An 18,505-nucleotide genomic window follows, 5' to 3' on the forward strand; every position below is an offset into this window, starting at 1 on the left:
CTCAGGTATTACTATATCAGATTGGTCAAAAATCGTCCTATCACCAGTGGACATGAAGTGAAATCGGACATTGACCGTCATGATACACTTTTAATAGGTATGCTCTTTGTCCGTGTGTCCTGGGATTGAAATTTGCCCCGATGCAAATGGTGCTGGGGTGCAGTGGAAGAGGAAAGAAAGTCGATGCCTCTCCCTTTTCCCGCGGCTAAAACGACCAAGCAGTTCTCGAGTTATGGACACTCACTTTCTCTCTTCCGGATTAGACGCCAAGCTGGTCAAGCCCCATGGAGACTGTCGTGTAGGAACACGCGCTACATTATATATTGGCACACTCCCCACCAGCAACACCAACCGAGTCACGAAGACTTAATAGGCTTGTTAGGGTTAGAACCTGAAGGTCCAGGAACTTTCCCTTGCACCGGGTTGGTGTTTCCTCTGTGTACCGAGCTTCCGCTAGTCGACCGACGGAAGACTCAGCGTCACTAGCCACGAGCAACGGCTAGCACGTTCTCACACACAAAATATACCTCGCAGGCCCTCAGAAGGAAGGGTCCCGACCTTTTATGGCATGATGCGAGGGTGCCGGAGCTATACTCCGGGTGGGAAGAAATAAATGGAGTGCGCTCTCGCTCCTCCAGTTCCTGGCGACGACTCGTCGTTACCAATACACCGGCCACTAAGTTTTGGCCCTGCCAGGAATGAACACACGCTATACTAGTAGATGTGCCCACCGACAGTCATAATCCTACCTACCAGGTTTACCTTGAGCTGCAGGTCGTTCCCTGCAGGCACCGGTGTCGCCCTTGCGTGGTTGGGAGGAAAAGCTGTTCTGTTATTGTTGCCCGAAGGCTTGTCTGTCTTCTCTTAAGTTTCCAATCGTTCAATACAAATATCAAGTATAAACGCGTCCGTTTTGGACTGCCCATATTGTAACTCACGACTCTTCGGCACTTTCTCTGCGGCGTGGCGGCGTTACCAACGACTCAAACGGCCGCCGAAAGGCCACCGACAACTGGGGACAGGCGCCGGCGACTCATAAGTTCGGATCCTGCCAGTAGGTTCGCACTCGTACTTAGCGAACTGCAACCGCCCGCACTTGACTTGGGGCTGTCGACGAGTCATCGTCACCGACCTATTTAGCCCAATCAGCGACCGGGGAGTATGATCCAATGACCGGCGATGGGTTGTGACTCGCCAGTTGGCGCCAGCGCCTCGAGTCTTCTTCTCACCCTGTCTCGGCTTTGGGTTATGGCTTCAGCTTCATTTCCCGATACTACAATACAAAGCCAAATCAGCGTATTCGAGCCAAACAGCAGGCGGATCGATCCGAGCGATTTCTCGGGGCACTAGCCATGATGAAGGAGGGAGCTACGTTAACAAGGGCCGCTAGTTCCTTCGGTGTATCGCCCACCAGCCTACATCGGAGGGTCAAAAGACGGTTGTGGTCGATGCCAAGCGCGGGAAGCAGCCAACACTGCCAAGCGATCAAGAGAGAGGCAATGTTCAAGTGATCATTTTTCGTGCCAAGTGAGGGATGTGTATGACCGTTGGTGAACTTCGTATTCTCGTCCGTACGATTGCAGTAACTAATGGAATGGGCGTGCCAGCTACGTTTCCATCTTCAAAGTGGGTGACCCGATTTGTTCGTCGTCACGGAGATTGTCTGAGTCGCAAAAAATCCCAGATCCTAGACGTCAAGAGATACGCGATGTCGACCGAAGAACGGATCCGTTCTTATCACATGAATCTCCAAGAAGCCATGCAAGATCTTGGCCCAAGGCAGATTTGGAACTGCGATGAAAGCAGAAGTTGTCCCCAGAGACGCAAACCAACTCGGGTCATTTGCGCTAAAGGCATGAGAGCAAACGTGTTGCGCTCAAACGACCGTGAGAATGTGTCTGTGGTGACATGTGCCAATGCGGCGGGGGATCACATACCTCCTATGTTCATCTTCGCAGGAAAGCGCAGACAACTGGAGTGGATGAATGGTGCTCTAGAGGATTCGGTTTGCGCTGTCACAGACTCATCCAATATAAACGGGTACTTGTTCCTGCACTGGCTCAAGTTTTTCGATCAACACCTCACGAATTCAAGCACCTCGTCCAGCTTTGTTGATCTTGGATGGACGTTTTGCCCATATTAGTGGCCAAGTGTTGGACTTCGCTGTCAAGCGCTCGATCGGTAGTTTTGTGCTGCCCTCCCATACAAGCCACTTTACTCAGCCATTGGATGACAACGTTTTCTCTGTGTTAAAACGGAATTACGAAAAATTTCTCAAGAACTTTCCTCTCACACACGCACGACCGCAACCGATTAAACACGATCTCGCTGAAATTGTCAGTGAGGCGTGGACTGGATTTACTGAGATCGTTGGCACCATTGACCGCGACGGACACGTGCTTATTGACGAGGGCATTGAACCGAAGAAATGGGGTGGCGCGTTTGAACCAGCAAATATTCAAGCTGCATTCGAGAACACCGGTGTATTCCCGTTGTCATTCGATGTAATGATGAGCCGGATCATTGGTAGTCAGCCCATGGTTAGAGAACTGCCTGCGGTTCAGTTCTTGCTGGATATCCCAGCAGTTAGTGGGCGACAAGAACGATCACTGAAGAGACAAGGTATTGCAGTAGACGCTCTGCACTCAGCATTCGAAGGGCTCAAGCAGCTCGCTGTGATGTCACCGTACCCCAACCAACGAAGCGACAGCGTACCTTTGTCGACGGAGGTATTTTGATGACACGTCCGGAGATAGTAGACTCTGTCCACAAGGTTGAATCCGAACGCTGACAAAAAGCCGAGGAGAAGATCGCAAAGCGGAAGAAAGAGCGTTCACGAGAGAGGTAAAATCAAACAAACCTCGTCAAATTACTAAGTACGCTCATACGCGTGGCGCACGCGTAAGCAAAGTAGTGAGCCAAAACAGGCCCACTACAATCATCATCGCTATCATCTTCTGATCGGGCTCCTCCCGATGAGAAGGCTGTTCGCCAGAGTTTAGGGCTGTGCACCTCCGCCTCAGTAGCCATCAGATTAGCGTCACTGTCGACAACACCGTGGTGTCGAGAAATGGTTTACAGGTAGAGAGACTCGAGGCGCCGGCACCGACTGGTCACAATCCATCGCCAGTCATTGGACTAAACTCCTGATTGGCGATTGCCAGACGATGACTCGTCGATGTCCCAAGTCAAGAGCGGGCGGTTGCAGCTCGTTAAGTGCGGGGCGAACCTACTGGCAAGATCCGAACTTATGAGTCATCGGCGCCTGTCCTTCGTCGGTGGCGTTTCAACGGCGTGTTTCGAGTCGGTGCCGGCGTCGAGAAAGCGCCGAAGAGTCGTGACTGTGGTCCAAAACGGACGCGTTTATACTGATATTTGTATTGATCGATAGGAACTTAAGAGAAGACAAGATAAGCCTTCGGGCAACAATAACAGAACAGCTTTTCTCCCAACAACGGGTAATGGTGTTCGCAGTGAACGACCAGCTCAGCAGTAAACCTGGTAGGTAGGATGATCTTGTCGGCAACATCTACAGCGGCGTGTGTTCATCCTGGCAGGCCAAGAGGCGGCCGGTGCATTGGTAGCGACGAGTCGTCGCCAGGAACTGGAGGAGCGAGCACGCCATTTATTTCTCCCGCCGGAGTATAGCCTGGCAATTCGTATCACGCCGTAAAATGATTCGAGGGTTCGCGAGGTATATTTTGTGTGAGAGAGCGTTAGCCTTTGCTCGTATTAGTGACGCTGAGTCTTCCGTCGGTCGACTCAGGAAGCTCGGTACACCGGGAAACATCAACCCGGTGCAAGGGAAAGTTCCTGGGCCTTCAGGTTCTAACCCTAACAAGCCCATTGAGTCTTCGGTGACTCGGTGGTGTTGATGGGGAAAGTGTGTATATAATTTAGCGCGTGTTCCTACACGACAACACACTTCAGCGGCGGTAGCTGCCTGGGAGCCGCTCCGTCTCCCTCGGCTTCACTGGTCACAACGTCCACGTCGTCCTGCAGAACCGCTCGGTATTTGTGCTGCTTGCTTCGGTTTTCAGAAGGTGGTTCTGCAGGCGTCGATGCTGCTGCAACTGTCGCAGACACGGAAGCGACAATATCAGCTAAAACTTTCACTACCACTAGACCGGGTGGGGCCACAGCAGCACTGCCGCTTTCTTCGGCCGCAATAGTCGTATCCGTAGCGGGAGTGTATCCTCCGTGGCCGCGCTTTGCCGCCGACACCGTAGCCGCCCCGCAGTACCTTGGTCTCTACCGGGTCCGTGCGCTCCGCAGTATCCGCTGGAGCGTCCTCGCCCTTCGATTCCGCTCTCCGTTGCCTGTGTCGTGAGTTTGGCCGCCTTCTTCCTCGTAGCCTTCTTGATTTTCTTGCCCTGCTCCGTGTCACCCTCCTTTGCGTCCGCACGTCGGAGGCGGCGCGCGTGACGCTCGCTCAACAGCGCCTTAAGGCACCGCTGGCGCTCTTGCTGCGAGAGTTGATAACGAGGCATCTTTCCGGCTGGCGCGACCATCTTGAGCCCCGCCGTCTTTTGGAGAATGAGGAGTTGATGGCTGTGTCGTAGGAACACGCGCTAAATTATATATGGCACACTTTCCCACCAACAACACCCACCGAGTCACCGAAGACTCAATGGGCTTGTTAGGGTTAGAACCTGAAGGCCCAGGAACTTTCCCTTGCACCGGGTTGATGTTTCCCCTGTGTACCGAGCTTCCGCTAGTCGACCGACGGAAGACTCAGCGTCACTAGCCACGAGCAAAGGCTAGCACGCTCACACACAAAATAGGCTACCTCGCAGGCCCTCAATATGAAGGAAGGGTCCCGGCCTTTACGGCGTGATATGAGGGTGCCGGAGCTATACTCCGGCGGGAAGAAATAAATGGAGTGCGCTCGCTCCTCCAGTTCCTGGCGACGACTCATCGCTACCAACACACCGGCCACTACTCTCTTGGCCCTGCCAGGGATGAACACACGCTACACTAGTAGATGTGCCCACCGACAGTCATAATCCTACCTACCAGGTTTACCTTGAGCTGCAGGTCGTTCACTGCAGGCACCGGTGTCGCCCTTGCGTGGTTGGGAGGAAAAGCTGTTCTGTTATTGTTGCCCGAAGGCTTATCTTGTCTTCTTAAGTTTCATATCGATCAATACAAATATCAAGTATAAACGCGTCCGTTTTGGACCGCCAGTTGTAACTCACGACTCTTCGGCGCTTTTCTGCGACGTGGCGGCGTTGCCGACGACTCAAACGGCCGCTGAAACGCCACCGACGACTCGGGACAGGCGCCGACGACTCATAAGTTCGGATCTTGCCAGTAGGTTCGCACCGTACTTAGCGAGCTGCAACCGCCCGCGCTTGACTTGGGACCGTCGACGAGTCATCGTCACCGGCCTATTTAGCCAATCAGTGATCGGGGGTTTGGTCCAATGACTGGCGATGGGTTGTGAATTGCCAGTCGGTGCCGGCGCCTCGAGTCTTCTGCGCACCCTGTCTCGGCTGCATTTCTCGACACCACAACTGCCCCCACCACTATGCGAACCATTGTCTGGCGAGCGTCGTGGTGCTCCTTGTGTCTGCTTCAACGCTCGTGGTGTCCAGCGCTCTCGTACAGGTCTCGCGAGCTTTGCCTGCCTTGGCTCAACGAATGTACCCATCTCTAACTTGGTAGCACAGGAACAAGCCACAGTAGGCATCCGCGAAGCAGGTGTGTCTTCGAGACTCGCTGCTGTCGGTGCAGCAGCTCGTACTAAAGCTGTAGCGATCACTCCCGACGACTCGCAAAGTCACGCCGCAGCCAGGGTCATCGGCTGCTGAGTCTTCGGCGGCAGCTGAGTCATCGGCAGCTGAGACATCGGTGCGGTTTTCTGCTACAGCGCCATGGCACCGACTCCGGAGCAGCTTCAGTTCCTTCTGCTGCTTGGTGAATCTGAGGGTGCACGTGCCCTACTGGCCGATTGCACGTCTTGAAGGCTCAGAGCCGCGAGCTCCAGCTGACGCTAACAACGTGACACCCAGTGACCGCTCGAACTGTCTCTGGTCACCCAGCTGGTTATCCAGAAGCATATGCTGATCACTTGATTGACACCTGCTGATTACGCGGATGAGTTTGTTGAACCCGTGAACATCGTGTTGGTTCCCGCATCCGAGTCGTCGGGAGCAGCCTGCGCACTCCCGGGCAGCTTGTAAAGTAATCGCTGCCATCAGTGTCGTCTTCAGGCTGTCGTAGTCTGTAATAATCCATCGATGTGTGATTTCCATCCAATTTGGCCGCGTTCGGTCTCCATGTAGTCATGCAATACTGCAGTAGTCATCTTCGTATGTGGCTTGGGCTGCATTGCCCCAAGTACAGGTCATGGTGGCGACGAGTCTTCGGCACCTATTCCGCGTCAACAACCAGGACCATTTGCGGGTGCTGACTGCTAGTGGCTCCAGGATCGGTCGTCCAAAACGATTTTAGGCACCCACACTCGAGAAAGAGAGCTTGAGTCATCGATTGCATCACGCCCAACATCAAATCCAAGTCGCGAGTCTTCGGCGACGCTTGAAGCGGCTCGGGACGTTAGTTGAATATTATAATTGTACGTCCGCTTCAATTGACAGTCGTGACCTGTTGACTTGAGCTCGCATTTGAACTTGGTCACGGCTGGGGACATATGGTTGTGTGGATGCCCCTGTCTCTTGGTGGGCAGTGATTTGCCCCGCTCCATGTACTGCCAGATGCGGTTGCCTGGTACGATGAGAGCTTCTGGAACGCGGTGTTCTTGTCCTTTGTATGAGTAAATCAACCAGTGGGCGGACGACTTGTTGTTTTGAGTCGTCGGCCACGGTGGCTTTGCCTTCGGTGGCTTGCTGCGAGGTCTGGTCTGCTTCTTTTTCACCTCAGCTTGCGCGTGAGTCGTCGGCATAGTGGCAAGAGCCTCCGTATACATAAAAGCAGAATCGGGAACATTGGGCTTGTCACACATCGTCGCGATAAATGTCTGTTCGGGTACCGCCAACGAGTCGTCGGGGCACGGGCAGGTATCGTTTGAGTCATCGAGGCATGTCCCGGCGCTCCGTTTGCCTTCTGTACTTCCTCGCCACCATGCGCCGTCGACTAGCTAGTACTCGAGTCTTCCTGCGCTTCCGAAGATATGGCAACATCTTTTTCGGCGTCGATCACCTCCGCTGAGTCGTCGGCGGTGGCAAGGAGGTTCCGGTAGTGCTCTTGCACTGCTGATTCCGAGTCGTCTTCCACCCACGAGTCATCGGGGTTGTCACTTCCGTCGTCAGCATCGACATTTCCGCCTTCTTGCCCCTTAGCGACCGCTTCTGGACGTCGTAGGATGCCCCTGGGCGTGGGGTAGCTCGGTCGATCCACTATCGGTTGTGGTTTGACTAACCACTGTTGATAGCGTTCAGCCTTCCACTTCAGCAGGGCCTCATCACGCGCTTTCTTGTCCGACTTCTGCACCGACCACCATCCCATACGTTCGCCTGGTAATAATCGCACTGCAGTAGCGACTCGTCGGGGCATGTCTCCGTGCACTGCACTTATCAGCGAGTCATCGGCAGTATCTCCAATCACTTCATCGTCATCTTCTCCACTTGTAACACCTTCACCGAGGCGTCTGCCTCTCTCCTCTTCAAGCACCGTCGTTATCACATCGTTGTCTTGCTCATTTTTCGTTCATTCGCTCTTGCCCACGAAAGCGTAGATACACTCCGCTTCAATCGCAGGCTCGGCTAACTGTGGCAGCCCGATTGGGACCAACCCAGTCGTAGTTGGCGGACTGCCTAGTTTAAATGGTCCGAAAACAGGAGTTCTTGGAGCTCGGGTGTGAGGTCTTTCTTGTCCACCTTGAACTTGACGATTTTGTGAGTTGTTAGAAAACCTCGCACGTGTCAACATCGTGGACCTGCATGCACAGCTGGCAACGGTGTTGACAGTAGTGCGCTAAGTGATGTAATCCTCCGCAGGCTGCACACGGCCCGTACTGGCGAGATTTCTCGTCGCGGTAGCCACGGCTCTGGAGCCGATTGTCCCGGCCTTGGCTGCGGCCAGCTGGGTCACTCCTGAGTTGTCGGTTGTCTGACCACGCGCAGGTACCTTCAGCGGCGACTCGTCGCCCCTTGTCGTTGGCTGCTGCGAGGTAGTCGTCGCTGCCGTCTGACGCGTAGCTGTCACCCCAGTCTTTGCCAGAGCACTGTGAGTCGTCGGAGCCGTGTTCACTTCCATCGTCGCTGTTGCTGATGCCATTATATCGGTGGCGCGGGTGCTGCAGATCGCTCCGAGTGTCCCTCATGTTCCGTCCATGAAGTTCGGCGATTATGTCGGCGACAGATGCTTCAGCTAGGTTCACTTGAGGCATATTGCGTGAGTCTTCGCGACGACGCTCATAACCACGTTCGCGTCGGTCACGACGGTTGTAGGCATCTCGCGAGTCGTCGCGGCGGCGCGAGTCGTCGCGACGCCTGTCATCACGTTGTCGAGAGGCATCACGAGCTCGGGAGTGAGACAGCGACGACTGGCGGGACGAAATGCGCTCGTCAATCTTCAATATCGCCTGGATCATCTCCTCCAACTCATGGATATCCGCGATACGCAGATGGCACAAACGCCGTTCGAGTTCCCGGTCGCCGCAGGTCTCGAGGAACCGCTTGACGTGGTCGCGTGCTTTGCGGCCGTTGCTCTCAAACCGGATTCCGGCGTTCCTGGCATAGCCATTGAGCCGGTTTAGGTAGTCGCAAACATGTTCCTTGTCTTCGCGCTTGGCTGAGTAGTAGCGAGTCTCCGCCGACTGGCTGAACTGGGAGCAATAGTATTTGATGAAGGCTTCGCTTAGAAGGCTCCATGTTCGCTTGGTCCTCTTGGGCAGTTGTCGGTATCAATGCAGAGCGCCGTCCCGAACACTCAGCTCGAAAGGCATGCACCATTCATTGGGTGATGCTCGCGTCCCTTTCATCTCGTAGACAAAGGCGCGAAGCCATTGCATCGACTTGTCGCTCTCGTTCCTGGTGCCCGAGAATGCTTTGATCTGCCCCAGTGATCGATGTGTTGCCACTTCGATCCTTGGGGTTGCGTTCAGCAACTCGAATTCGGTCACTTCATAGATTTGACGCAGGTATTCGTTCGTCTGCGCCCTTCCATCTCCATCACCGGTGAAGACTGCTTCTTCGTCTGACGAGTCGTCGGTGGACTGGTAGTGACGACTCTTGCTCCGTCCGGAACTGCTTCGCGTGCTTCTGTACAGTTTTGAGTCATCGGTGGTGCGTCTAGCGCGGTCCGAGTTGCCCGTAGGTGGTGGAGTCACCATGTGGGGTCTTGAAAGTACGGGGATCGCTCCCCATACGCGCTAAACACCCTCCCAGTGGGGTTTTGGCTTGGGTTTTCGTGCTTTTTCCTTTTTTGAGTCGTCGGCAGCGGTACGCTAGCCGGGTTGACCACTTCGCGGGTCGCACAAGTGTTCCGCGAGTCGTCCAGAGTGAACGAGTTCACGCCAAAGGCTGTGCGGAGTCGCTTCTTCCATTTCCAGAGCTCCGCGCCCGCTTCGGCCGGCACCCAGCACTCCAGAGTCGACGGCGAAGGGTGCTCCAGAGACCGAAGCCCCAATGCTTTCAGAAATCGCTCGGTTTCCTTCACCAGGTGTTCGATTGTCACGGAACTCACTGGGCGAGCCAACTCGTGACACAAATCGGCCCAAACCGCTTGGCGAGTCATCGTTGGCTCGAATAGCTCACCCCAGTCGCTCTTCTTCATCTCTTCGTAGAGGCGACCGAGAACCTTGTTGGCCGCCGGCGTGTCACCGTTGAGTGGCGGCCGGTTGCCGGAGGTTTGCTCGGTCACTTGCGTCGTCAGGACCGGTGACCTTGAGTCGTCGGCGGCGTCTTCAAAGTCTTCCAAGTCGTCATACGATGGCCCTGGGCCATTCACATCATCCAGTTCATCCACGAGGTTTCGCGTCACGGAGCGCGCGTCATCGTCAAGCTCAACCGCGAGGTTTCTCGACAACGAACGCGTGCCCGCTCTGCGTTCGGCAGACAGCACTGCATCTTCCGGAGTCTCGGGTGTCACTACCGCTGGCGCAGGCGCCTTCTCCTCCAGGTAATTTTCGTAGTCTTCATCCATTTCTTCGTCCTTGGCGTCGGATCCAGTCATCGAGTCGTCGAAGCTGAAGGTCCGCTCAGCAATCGAGTCGAGGTGCGGCGTGATCAGGGCCGCAGTCGAGTCGTCGGCACGCGTTCCGCCAGTCTTCATTGGGGTTGCTGGTACCGCTGAACGTGATCCTTTCACCATTCATTTTCTCGTCTTCTTCTTCTTCTTCGCTTCTTCTCTTGGTTGCTGCTCGTAAAGTCGACCGACCTGCCGTTGCACGAAACACAGAAGGTCACACCAATCCCGGGTCGCGGCACCAGTTGTCGTGTAGGAACACGCGCTAAATTATATATGGCACACTTTCCCCACCAACAACACCCACCGAGTCACCGAAGACTCAATGGGCTTGTTAGGGTTAGAACCTGAAGGCCCAGGAACTTTCCCTTGCACCGGGTTGATGTTTCCCCTGTGTACCGAGCTTCCGCTAGTCGACCGACGGAAGACTCAGCGTCACTAGCCACGAGCAAAGGCTAGCACGCTTTCACACACAAAATATACCTCGCAGGCCCTCAGAAGGAAGGGTCCCGGCCTTTACGGCGTGATATGAGGGTGCCGGAGCTATACTCCGGCGGGAAGAAATAAATGGAGTGCGCTCTCGCTCCTCCAGTTCCTGGCGACGACTCATCGCTACCAACACACCGGCCACTACTCTCTTGGCCCTGCCAGGGATGAACACACGCTACACTAGTAGATGTGCCCACCGACAGTCATAATCCTACCTACCAGGTTTACCTTGAGCTGCAGGTCGTTCACTGCAGGCACCGGTGTCGCCCTTGCGTGGTTGGGAGGAAAAGCTGTTCTGTTATTGTTGCCCGAAGGCTTATCTTGTCTTCTCTTAAGTTTCATATCGATCAATACAAATATCAAGTATAAACGCGTCCGTTTTTGGACCGCCAGTTGTAACTCACGACTCTTCGGCGCTTTCTCTGCGACGTGGCGGCGTTGCCGACGACTCAAACGGCCGCTGAAACGCCACCGACGACTCGGGACAGGCGCCGACGACTCATAAGTTCGGATCTTGCCAGTAGGTTCGCACCGTACTTAGCGAGCCGCAACCGCCCGCGCTTGACTTGGGACCGTCGACGAGTCATCGTCACCGGCCTATTTAGGCCAATCAGTGATCGGGGGGTTTGGTCCAATGACTGGCGATGGGTTGTGAATTGCCAGTCGGTGCCGGCGCCTCGAGTCTTCTGCGCACCCTGTCTCGGCTGCATTTCTCGACACCACAGCTGTGAGCCATTCGACCTTACCTTAGTGGGTGAGTCGTTCCTGTCTCTATCCTCTACAACCTAACCACACCGACTGCAAACCTAAGCCTGTGTATTTGGCGGTTCTACACTCAACATTTGTCTTGATTTCACTATAGCGGTACATGGACACCTGTCCCATACAATATCCAAGTATAAATCAGTCTAATGTTGGAGGTCTAACATAGCAGATATGCTGCGACAGGAAGTGAATTATGGTATACACCTCTTATGTTGTACGCTACAACATACGGGAATCAAGGAGTTAAACTGCGGTAGCGTGCTGAATAGTATAGAGAGAGGTGTAAGGGGAGGGGGTCTTCCTGATCAATATTGGCCGATGTGTAGTAGATTTGTTGCTTCATAATATTGCAAATTTTCGCTATCACTTTATTATTTCCGATCTCTGGCTAGACATGCAGCTCGTGCCACAAATATAAGGCGAACAACCACAGGCCCATTCACTCTTCAACTTATTCCCCGTACCTTTGACACTACATACCCTGTCATGTTGGATAAAAACTTAAGTGTTTATAAGATGACTGCACTTGCAATTTGTATTGATGCACTTAGTTACGGTTTTGTGGTCCACAAATTTGAATTAATCTGTCCGTACAACGTACCCGTTGCACTACCAGGAAAGCATAACAAAAGCGAGATTAGCACCTTTGCCACGGCAAAAAAATGTAGTTTTTTCTTGTACCAGTGCCAGCAGCAACATTCTCGCAGACGACCTAGTCTTTGTTTTTTTAATATATATATATATTTAAATAACAATCGAGCGACACTTTTTTTTTTTCTCGAGCGTCAGGTGTTGGACACGAAATGTCCCTGGACCACAATGGATGAAATGGTAACAATGAAAGCTGCTTCATGGGAAGTGAGTGGAGACTTATCTCCATTTGACGTAAGCGGCACAGTCACCCTCTGCAGCATCCAGAGCTGTACCTGGCGAAAGCACAGGTTTGTTGCCCTATGAGGTAAGAAGTGAGAAGGAAAACGAAGTTTGCTGTCCGGGACACACCCGTGCTCCTGTGCATCGTCGCATGGAAACCCACTCTGAAAGACCAATGCGAATTGCTAGAACTAATTAGTTAGGGAGATATGCAAGGGGGCACACGACAAAGGACACTGCCCCTGCTCCACCTAGCGTCTCTAGGCCGTGCGCTTGAAGTGGTCCTCGTCGATCGTGGAGTACACATGCCCCTCGCTGGTGAGATAGTTGAGCGCGCTGCGCAGCTGCGGCTCGGTCATCTGTCCGCGCAGGTCGGCGTAGATCTGGTCGATCTTGAGTCCGCGGTCGCTCGTGCACGTGCCCAGCACGTCGAGGATGGCCTTCTGCTCGGGGGAGAAGTTGGAGTCCATCATGCCGTAGTCCATGGCGCCTCCGCCGAAGCCGCCCGTAGCTGCGGGCTGGTTCCACTGGTTGGGCGCCTTGGTGGGCGTGTTGAAGGATGCCATGGTGACGTCCGCCTTGCCGTCGTGCACGGGGCCCTTGGTGTTGTAGCAGTGCACGTAGATGACCTCGAGCAGGTGGTGCGTGAGCTCGTTCATGTCCTCCACGGGCGCCACGTTGAAGCAGGAGAGACTGGCCTTGCCCTGGAACGAGCGCAGCTTGCCCACCACGCGCACGTAGCTGCCTTCGCGCAGGCGGTTCATCTCGCCCTCGCTGGCGTCCGGGTCGTCGGCCGTGACGAAGTACTGGCAGTCGAAGGCGCCCGAGCCGTCGTCCAGCTGGAAGCGCAGGCTGGTGGAGTGCGGCGTTAGGTTCGTGAGCAGCCCCACGATCCGCACGGTGGACAGCTCCTGGCCGTCCAGGCGCAGCGCGTCGTCGTCACCCGAGGCGCTGCCCAGCGTCTGCAGCTGCTTGATGCTCACGGGCAGGATGCTCTGCGCGCCGCCGCTGCGCTTGGTGGGCGTGGCCTGGCTGCCGCTGGGCTGGATGGACATGAATCCACCCCCGCCGCTGCCCGCGTAGTCGTCGTTGCCGTACGCCTCGTAGCCGCCGCCGCCGCCGCCGCCGCCGCCGCCGTAGTTCATGGTCGGAGAGCCTCTTGCTGCGTAGCGCCAAAAGGCAGATTGGCGCGAACGAGGGCCCGGCTAAGTACGGTCACATGTGACGTGGTGCTAAGTGCGCTCGCGTTGAGATGATCCGCACAAAGTGCGCACTCCGTGCGTACTTAGCAGGGGCCAGGCGCGAAAAAGCCGAGTACAGTACCCGTCGCCATGGAGTTCCTGGTGCCGCTGCACGCGGCGGACCTGGAGCTGGCCAAGGCGGGGCGCTACCACGTGCAGAGCGTGCTGACGTTCGAGGACGAGACGGCGGCCGAGATCTCGGCGCGCGTGCAGCGGCTGGAGGACCAGGTGCTGGGCAGCGAGGCCGGGCTGGAGCTGCTACAGGAGGACGCGCTGGACGTGGCCTACAGCCTCGTGAAGAAGCTGCCGGCGCTGTCCGAGCCGCTGCGCATGCGCGTGGTGGAGATGCTGGCCGCCTTCGTGTCCAACGCCACGCAGGGCGTGCTGGCGCGGCGCCCGGCCAGCGACGGCGACGGCGACGACGTGGCGCTCTACCGCAGCGCCTTCAAGGCCAGCGTCTACTTCCTCGTCACGGCGCTCACGAGCGTCAGCAGCCTGCAGGTGCAGGCGGAGAAGGACGTGCTCAAGCAGAAGGGCAAGAAGGGCCAGGCGTCGGCGCTCAACCGCCTCAACTGGAGCAAGGTGGTGGAGGGCGCCATCCACAAGCTCAACCGCTCCGTGAACCCCGCGACCTTCAGCATGTGGAACATGAACGTGCCTGAAGAGGTGAGGGTCGTCGCTGGTAGAGGCTCGGGGGTGTCGCTGCAACTGACGAGGTTCTCTCTCTCTTTCTTGCTCTCTCTCTCTCTCTCTCTCGACCTTTGCTGGCTGCAGGAGTTCTCGATGCTGTACTGCAAGGTGGTGTTCGAGCTGCTGGGCAACGCGCCGCTCTGTCGGAGCAAGTCCTTCAAGCCCAAGCTCTATCATGTACGCACGCACGTTTCTGTCCTTTGCATCGGCTTATTAGATAACTGACGTCTGGTCCACTGCCTATTGCTGTTGTAGCTCCTCGCCATGAGTCTGCACAAGGCGCCGGCTATCCACATCTCTGTGGTGGCGTCTCTGATCGACCTGATCTACACGCACGAGCACTTGAGCGCGTCCATTGCGGAGCTGGTCGAGCTGCTCTACTTCAAGTACGCCAACATGACGTTCGCGGCTGACCTCATCAGTGAGATCGGGAAGATCTCGTCGCGGGACGCTTCCAAGGACGTTGCTGGAACGCGAAATATCGCCATGTTCCTCTCGAGTCTATCGACGCTCACGCCGGCGTTGATCATGGGAAATCTGAGTTTCGTGTTGGCTTTGCTGGACTCTGAAGCGTATCAGCTGCGGAACGCTGCAGTTACGTGCGTGGCGCAGATATTGTTGTGGAACTTTCGTCAAAGCGGGCAAGACCCCCAGAGTACTTCAGTTGAAGACGCTGTGGCACCGAAAAAGAAAACGCGCAAGGAGAGGAAGAACGATGGGGAAACCAAAAGCGATGGGTCTGGTAGTGACACTAGCGATGACGAGGACGGGAGTAGCAGTGGCTCAGACGAAGAAGACACGAACAAGACTGCTACCCAAGCTCCGCGCACGTTTTCTCGATCCACGAGAGATCAGCTCCTCACTGTGCTCGAGGATCGCGTTCACGACGTCAACTCTTTTGCGCGAGGCCACGTGCTGAAGATGTGGGCACTATTGTGCGAGGAAGGTGCTCTGCCGTTGCACATGCTCAAAAATGTGACGCTGATGGCTGTTGGACGACTGCAGGATAAGGCTGCAGTGGTTCGTCGTCATAGCATTCATTTGCTTTCTTTGCTATTGGAAAGAAATCCTTTTATGGGCAACCTGGACCGAGACTTCTACGCGAAGAAGCGTGACGAGTTGACTGAAGAGATGAAGCGAAAGCGTGACGAGGTCATCGCTGGTGCGGAGAAGGAGATGAGCGAAGCACTAGGAGAAATAGCAATCCAGAACGACGATGCAACTGCTCCTTCGTCCCCCCAACCAGTAGTTTCCTCGGAAGAACATGCTGCGGCACTTGAAAAAGAGTTGCAGACAACTGTGCGCCTCTTGAAGTTTTACCAAGATGCAATCGACTTCATCGATGAGTTCGAGCAACGAGCATTGCCATTGATGGGCCAGCTACTCGGAAGCAAATCGATCTCTGACGTTTTGGAGGCGATTCAGTTCTTTGAGAAAGCGTACCGCTTCCATCTTGGTGCAGCTCAAACTGGAATCAAGAAAGTGTTACCGCTGACATGGCGATCAGACGTATCAATTCAAGAGCAACTGTCGAATACGTTTGTCTCCCTCTTCATCCGCATTGATGAAGACGATCCTGAGCGCAACTCCCCGCAGTTGGTGGCTGAAAACCTGGTGAAGTTTTTGGATGAGTGCACTGTTGCTGAGTACACCTGTTTGGAGCGAATTATGGGAGAGCTCCATCGCAGCCAAAAGATACCGATGGTGGTTATTAGTTCTCTTTGGGCTCTTGTGGATGTGACAGTTTATCCGATCTCCGTTGTCAGTAACGCTTTGGTGCTGCTAAGCATGATCGCGAATATTGATGATTCAATGCTGTTTTCAAACGATCGTCTCGGCCAAGTACTCTCAATGGGTTTTGGTGATGTAGCATGCAGCCCTGACTCACGCTATCGTGTCCTTGGAGCTGCGTGTCGTTTGGTACAGTGTATCCAGCTTGAACCGAAAGGCGCCACTGTGAAAAGCAACAGTCAGACCCAGCGTCGCATTCAACGCTCGAATCTGGATGCGACCGAGCAGATTATTCTTCGTTTGCAGCGCTTTCTTGCTCTGGATTTTGTTGGCGATAACGGAATTGAGTTGGAGTGTCTCCATTCTACGTGGTTTGATACGGTGCAGCAAGCGATAGAAGCCATTTTCTCTATTTGTGAGCGCCCTGAAGACGTGTGTGGCGACGTGATTAAGCATTTGTCACTGCGTTTGTTTGAGAGCGAGACGAATGATGTTTCTCGTGTCGAGTTGGCACACTTTTTCTTTGTGCTGGGCCACTCGGCAGTGAAAGTAGCCATTCACGTGGAAAAGCTTGCCGCTAAAGTTAAGAAAATGCGCGGTAATCGCACTGCTGCAGCAAGACCTGCTGATAATACAGCCTCCAATGGAGATGCTGAAGATGTGACTGCAATGGAGGATGAGCTTGGTGTGGCTGCTGAGGTGGAGGCTGAAGAGGACACCTTCGTGAACAACATCATTCAAAAGGAAATCGCCTGCCGCAATCTGCTGGGAATGTACGGCCCTCTTATCATCAGAGTGTTGGTGGGCACGGAGGAAGCGTTCAAGAACGATGAACTCTTAACAGAATGTGCAGTGGTCGCACTCAGCAAGTTTATGGCCGTATCGGAGGAGTTTTGTGAAAAGCACTTGCAGCTTCTGTTTACTATTCTGCAAGACTCTCCACAACCTTCCGTGCGAGGTGATGTGATTATCGCGTTAGGAGACCTGTCGTTCCGATTCCCGAACTTGGTGGAACCTTGGACATCGCATTTGTATAACCGTCTTCGTGATGTGAACCTGAACGTCCGCAAGAACACAATTGTGGTGCTCTCCCACCTAATTCTGAACGACATGATCAAGGTGAAGGGACAAATCAGTGAAATTGCCATTTCTTTAGTGGACGAGAATGACGGAATTCGTAACCTTGCCAAGCTCTTTTTCTTCGAGCTGTCAAAGAAGGGAAACAACCCAATCTACAACATGCTTCCGGATGCGATCGGCCAATTGTCTACAAGGTATGAATGGTGTCTGCACTGCATGGTGTCTCCATTACTAACTCTGATGTGCATGGTTGCTGTAGCGAGCTCGTGTCGAATTCAGACTTCCAGACGATCACGCGATTCCTTATCCAGTTCATTGCGAAGGAGAAACAAATCGAGAGTATTGTTGAAAAACTATCCCAACGCTTCCCGACGGCTTCCAAGGCACAGCAGCAGCGTGACCTGGCCTACTGTTTGGCTCGTCTACCGCACACAGAGAAGTCGCTCAAGTATTTGTACCAAAACCGAAAGCTCTACAGCGATGCGCTCCACGATAGCGTGGTTGCCGATAATTTTACCTCTTTGGTCGCGAAATCGCGGCGCGGCAATAGCGCGTTGACGGCTACGGCCGAGATGAAAGAGGCTATTGACAAGCTGGACCAATTTGTGGTCGGGAAGAAGGAGGGCAAGGAGGAGGTACGTGCTCTCGTTTCGAGGTAGAAGGATGCGTTCTACTTGCACTTACTTTCACATTGTTAGGATGATACGATGGATGGCGATTCCACGGAGCGTGTGTCCTCGCCACAAGCCAAGGGCAGGGCAAAGCGGAAGTCTTCCGTTAAAGGCGCAAAGACTACGCGAGCTACGCCAAAGAAGAGAGAGCGAGCCAAACGAAAGGTGACTCGTAAGCGCGTGGTGAGCGAAGATTCTTCTGACGAAGAGTAACAAAGCTGTGTTGACACCAAACTCGTCATCGTGAATACGCGTGTTCGTCGATGTGACAAGCCGGAAAAATAAAAATACTCGCATGTAATTGGCCTTTTGCAACCAAGGTAGTATTTCCGCTGAGCGAGCGATCCTATTGGTGGATAACGGCTCTAAGCTGTGGTATCGCCCTCAAAGATGGCGGAACCCCTGCTAACTTTGAGGTATCGTTTGCAATTTCTGTTGCTCTAGGCGTTTGTATTGTCGCATGGATATGCTACCAGCTCCATACAAAAAAGACGTGGTCATTTTTCCCCTTGTTGCAAAACTGGCTTTGTGGTGTGAAGTGCAAGACGGAGAAAATTGAGGCCGAAGCGCTACAGAGCGATTTTGACGGAGTTCATGAGCTTTAACGATGCTCGTGCCTTCATTGCGGAGACCGTGTTTACGACAGAGATGCTGCTAACCATCACTCCTGAAGATGTTAGCCGGTGGATGAATTTTCGTGCGCTTGGTGAGCCATACACTGGCGAGGACGCTAAGCCAGTGTTTGCCAGATCTTCCACTCTCGTATTCGCCCAAAAAAGCTATCTCGTGCTTTATGCCTCAGATTTTATAAATCGT

At 54.3% G+C, this 18,505-nt stretch overlaps 3 protein-coding genes across 3 annotated transcripts; 1 reads left to right on the forward strand and 2 right to left on the reverse strand.

The window, feature by feature from the left end:
• Positions 1–3,909: 3,909 nt before the first annotated feature.
• IUM83_11733 (putative pleiotropic drug resistance protein) lies at positions 3,910–4,490 on the reverse strand (the record flags this gene model as incomplete). The annotated part of the gene is made up of 2 exons (XM_067936310.1): positions 3,910–4,073; positions 4,256–4,490. The coding sequence occupies 2 exons, from the start codon at positions 4,488–4,490 to the stop codon at positions 3,910–3,912; spliced, it is 399 nt and encodes a 132-aa protein (XP_067798700.1).
• Positions 4,491–12,536: 8,046 nt separating this feature from the next.
• Positions 12,537–13,421, reverse strand: IUM83_11734 (Replication protein A 32 kDa subunit; the record flags this gene model as incomplete). The annotated part of the gene is made up of 1 exon (XM_067936311.1): positions 12,537–13,421. One exon carries the CDS (start codon positions 13,419–13,421, stop codon positions 12,537–12,539), a length of 885 nt encoding a protein of 294 aa, XP_067798646.1.
• A 186-nt stretch (positions 13,422–13,607) lies between these two features.
• IUM83_11735 (putative condensin complex subunit) lies at positions 13,608–17,902 on the forward strand (the record flags this gene model as incomplete). The annotated part of the gene is made up of 5 exons (XM_067936312.1): positions 13,608–14,183; positions 14,292–14,384; positions 14,463–17,212; positions 17,278–17,653; positions 17,717–17,902. 5 exons carry the CDS (start codon positions 13,608–13,610, stop codon positions 17,900–17,902), a joined length of 3,981 nt encoding a protein of 1,326 aa, XP_067798699.1.
• Positions 17,903–18,505: the final 603 nt, after the last annotated feature.

The sequence above is a fragment of the Phytophthora cinnamomi genome (assembly GCF_018691715.1).
Source record: "Phytophthora cinnamomi strain GKB4 chromosome Unknown Contig8, whole genome shotgun sequence".
In the NCBI taxonomy this organism is placed as follows: domain Eukaryota; phylum Oomycota; class Peronosporomycetes; order Peronosporales; family Peronosporaceae; genus Phytophthora; species Phytophthora cinnamomi.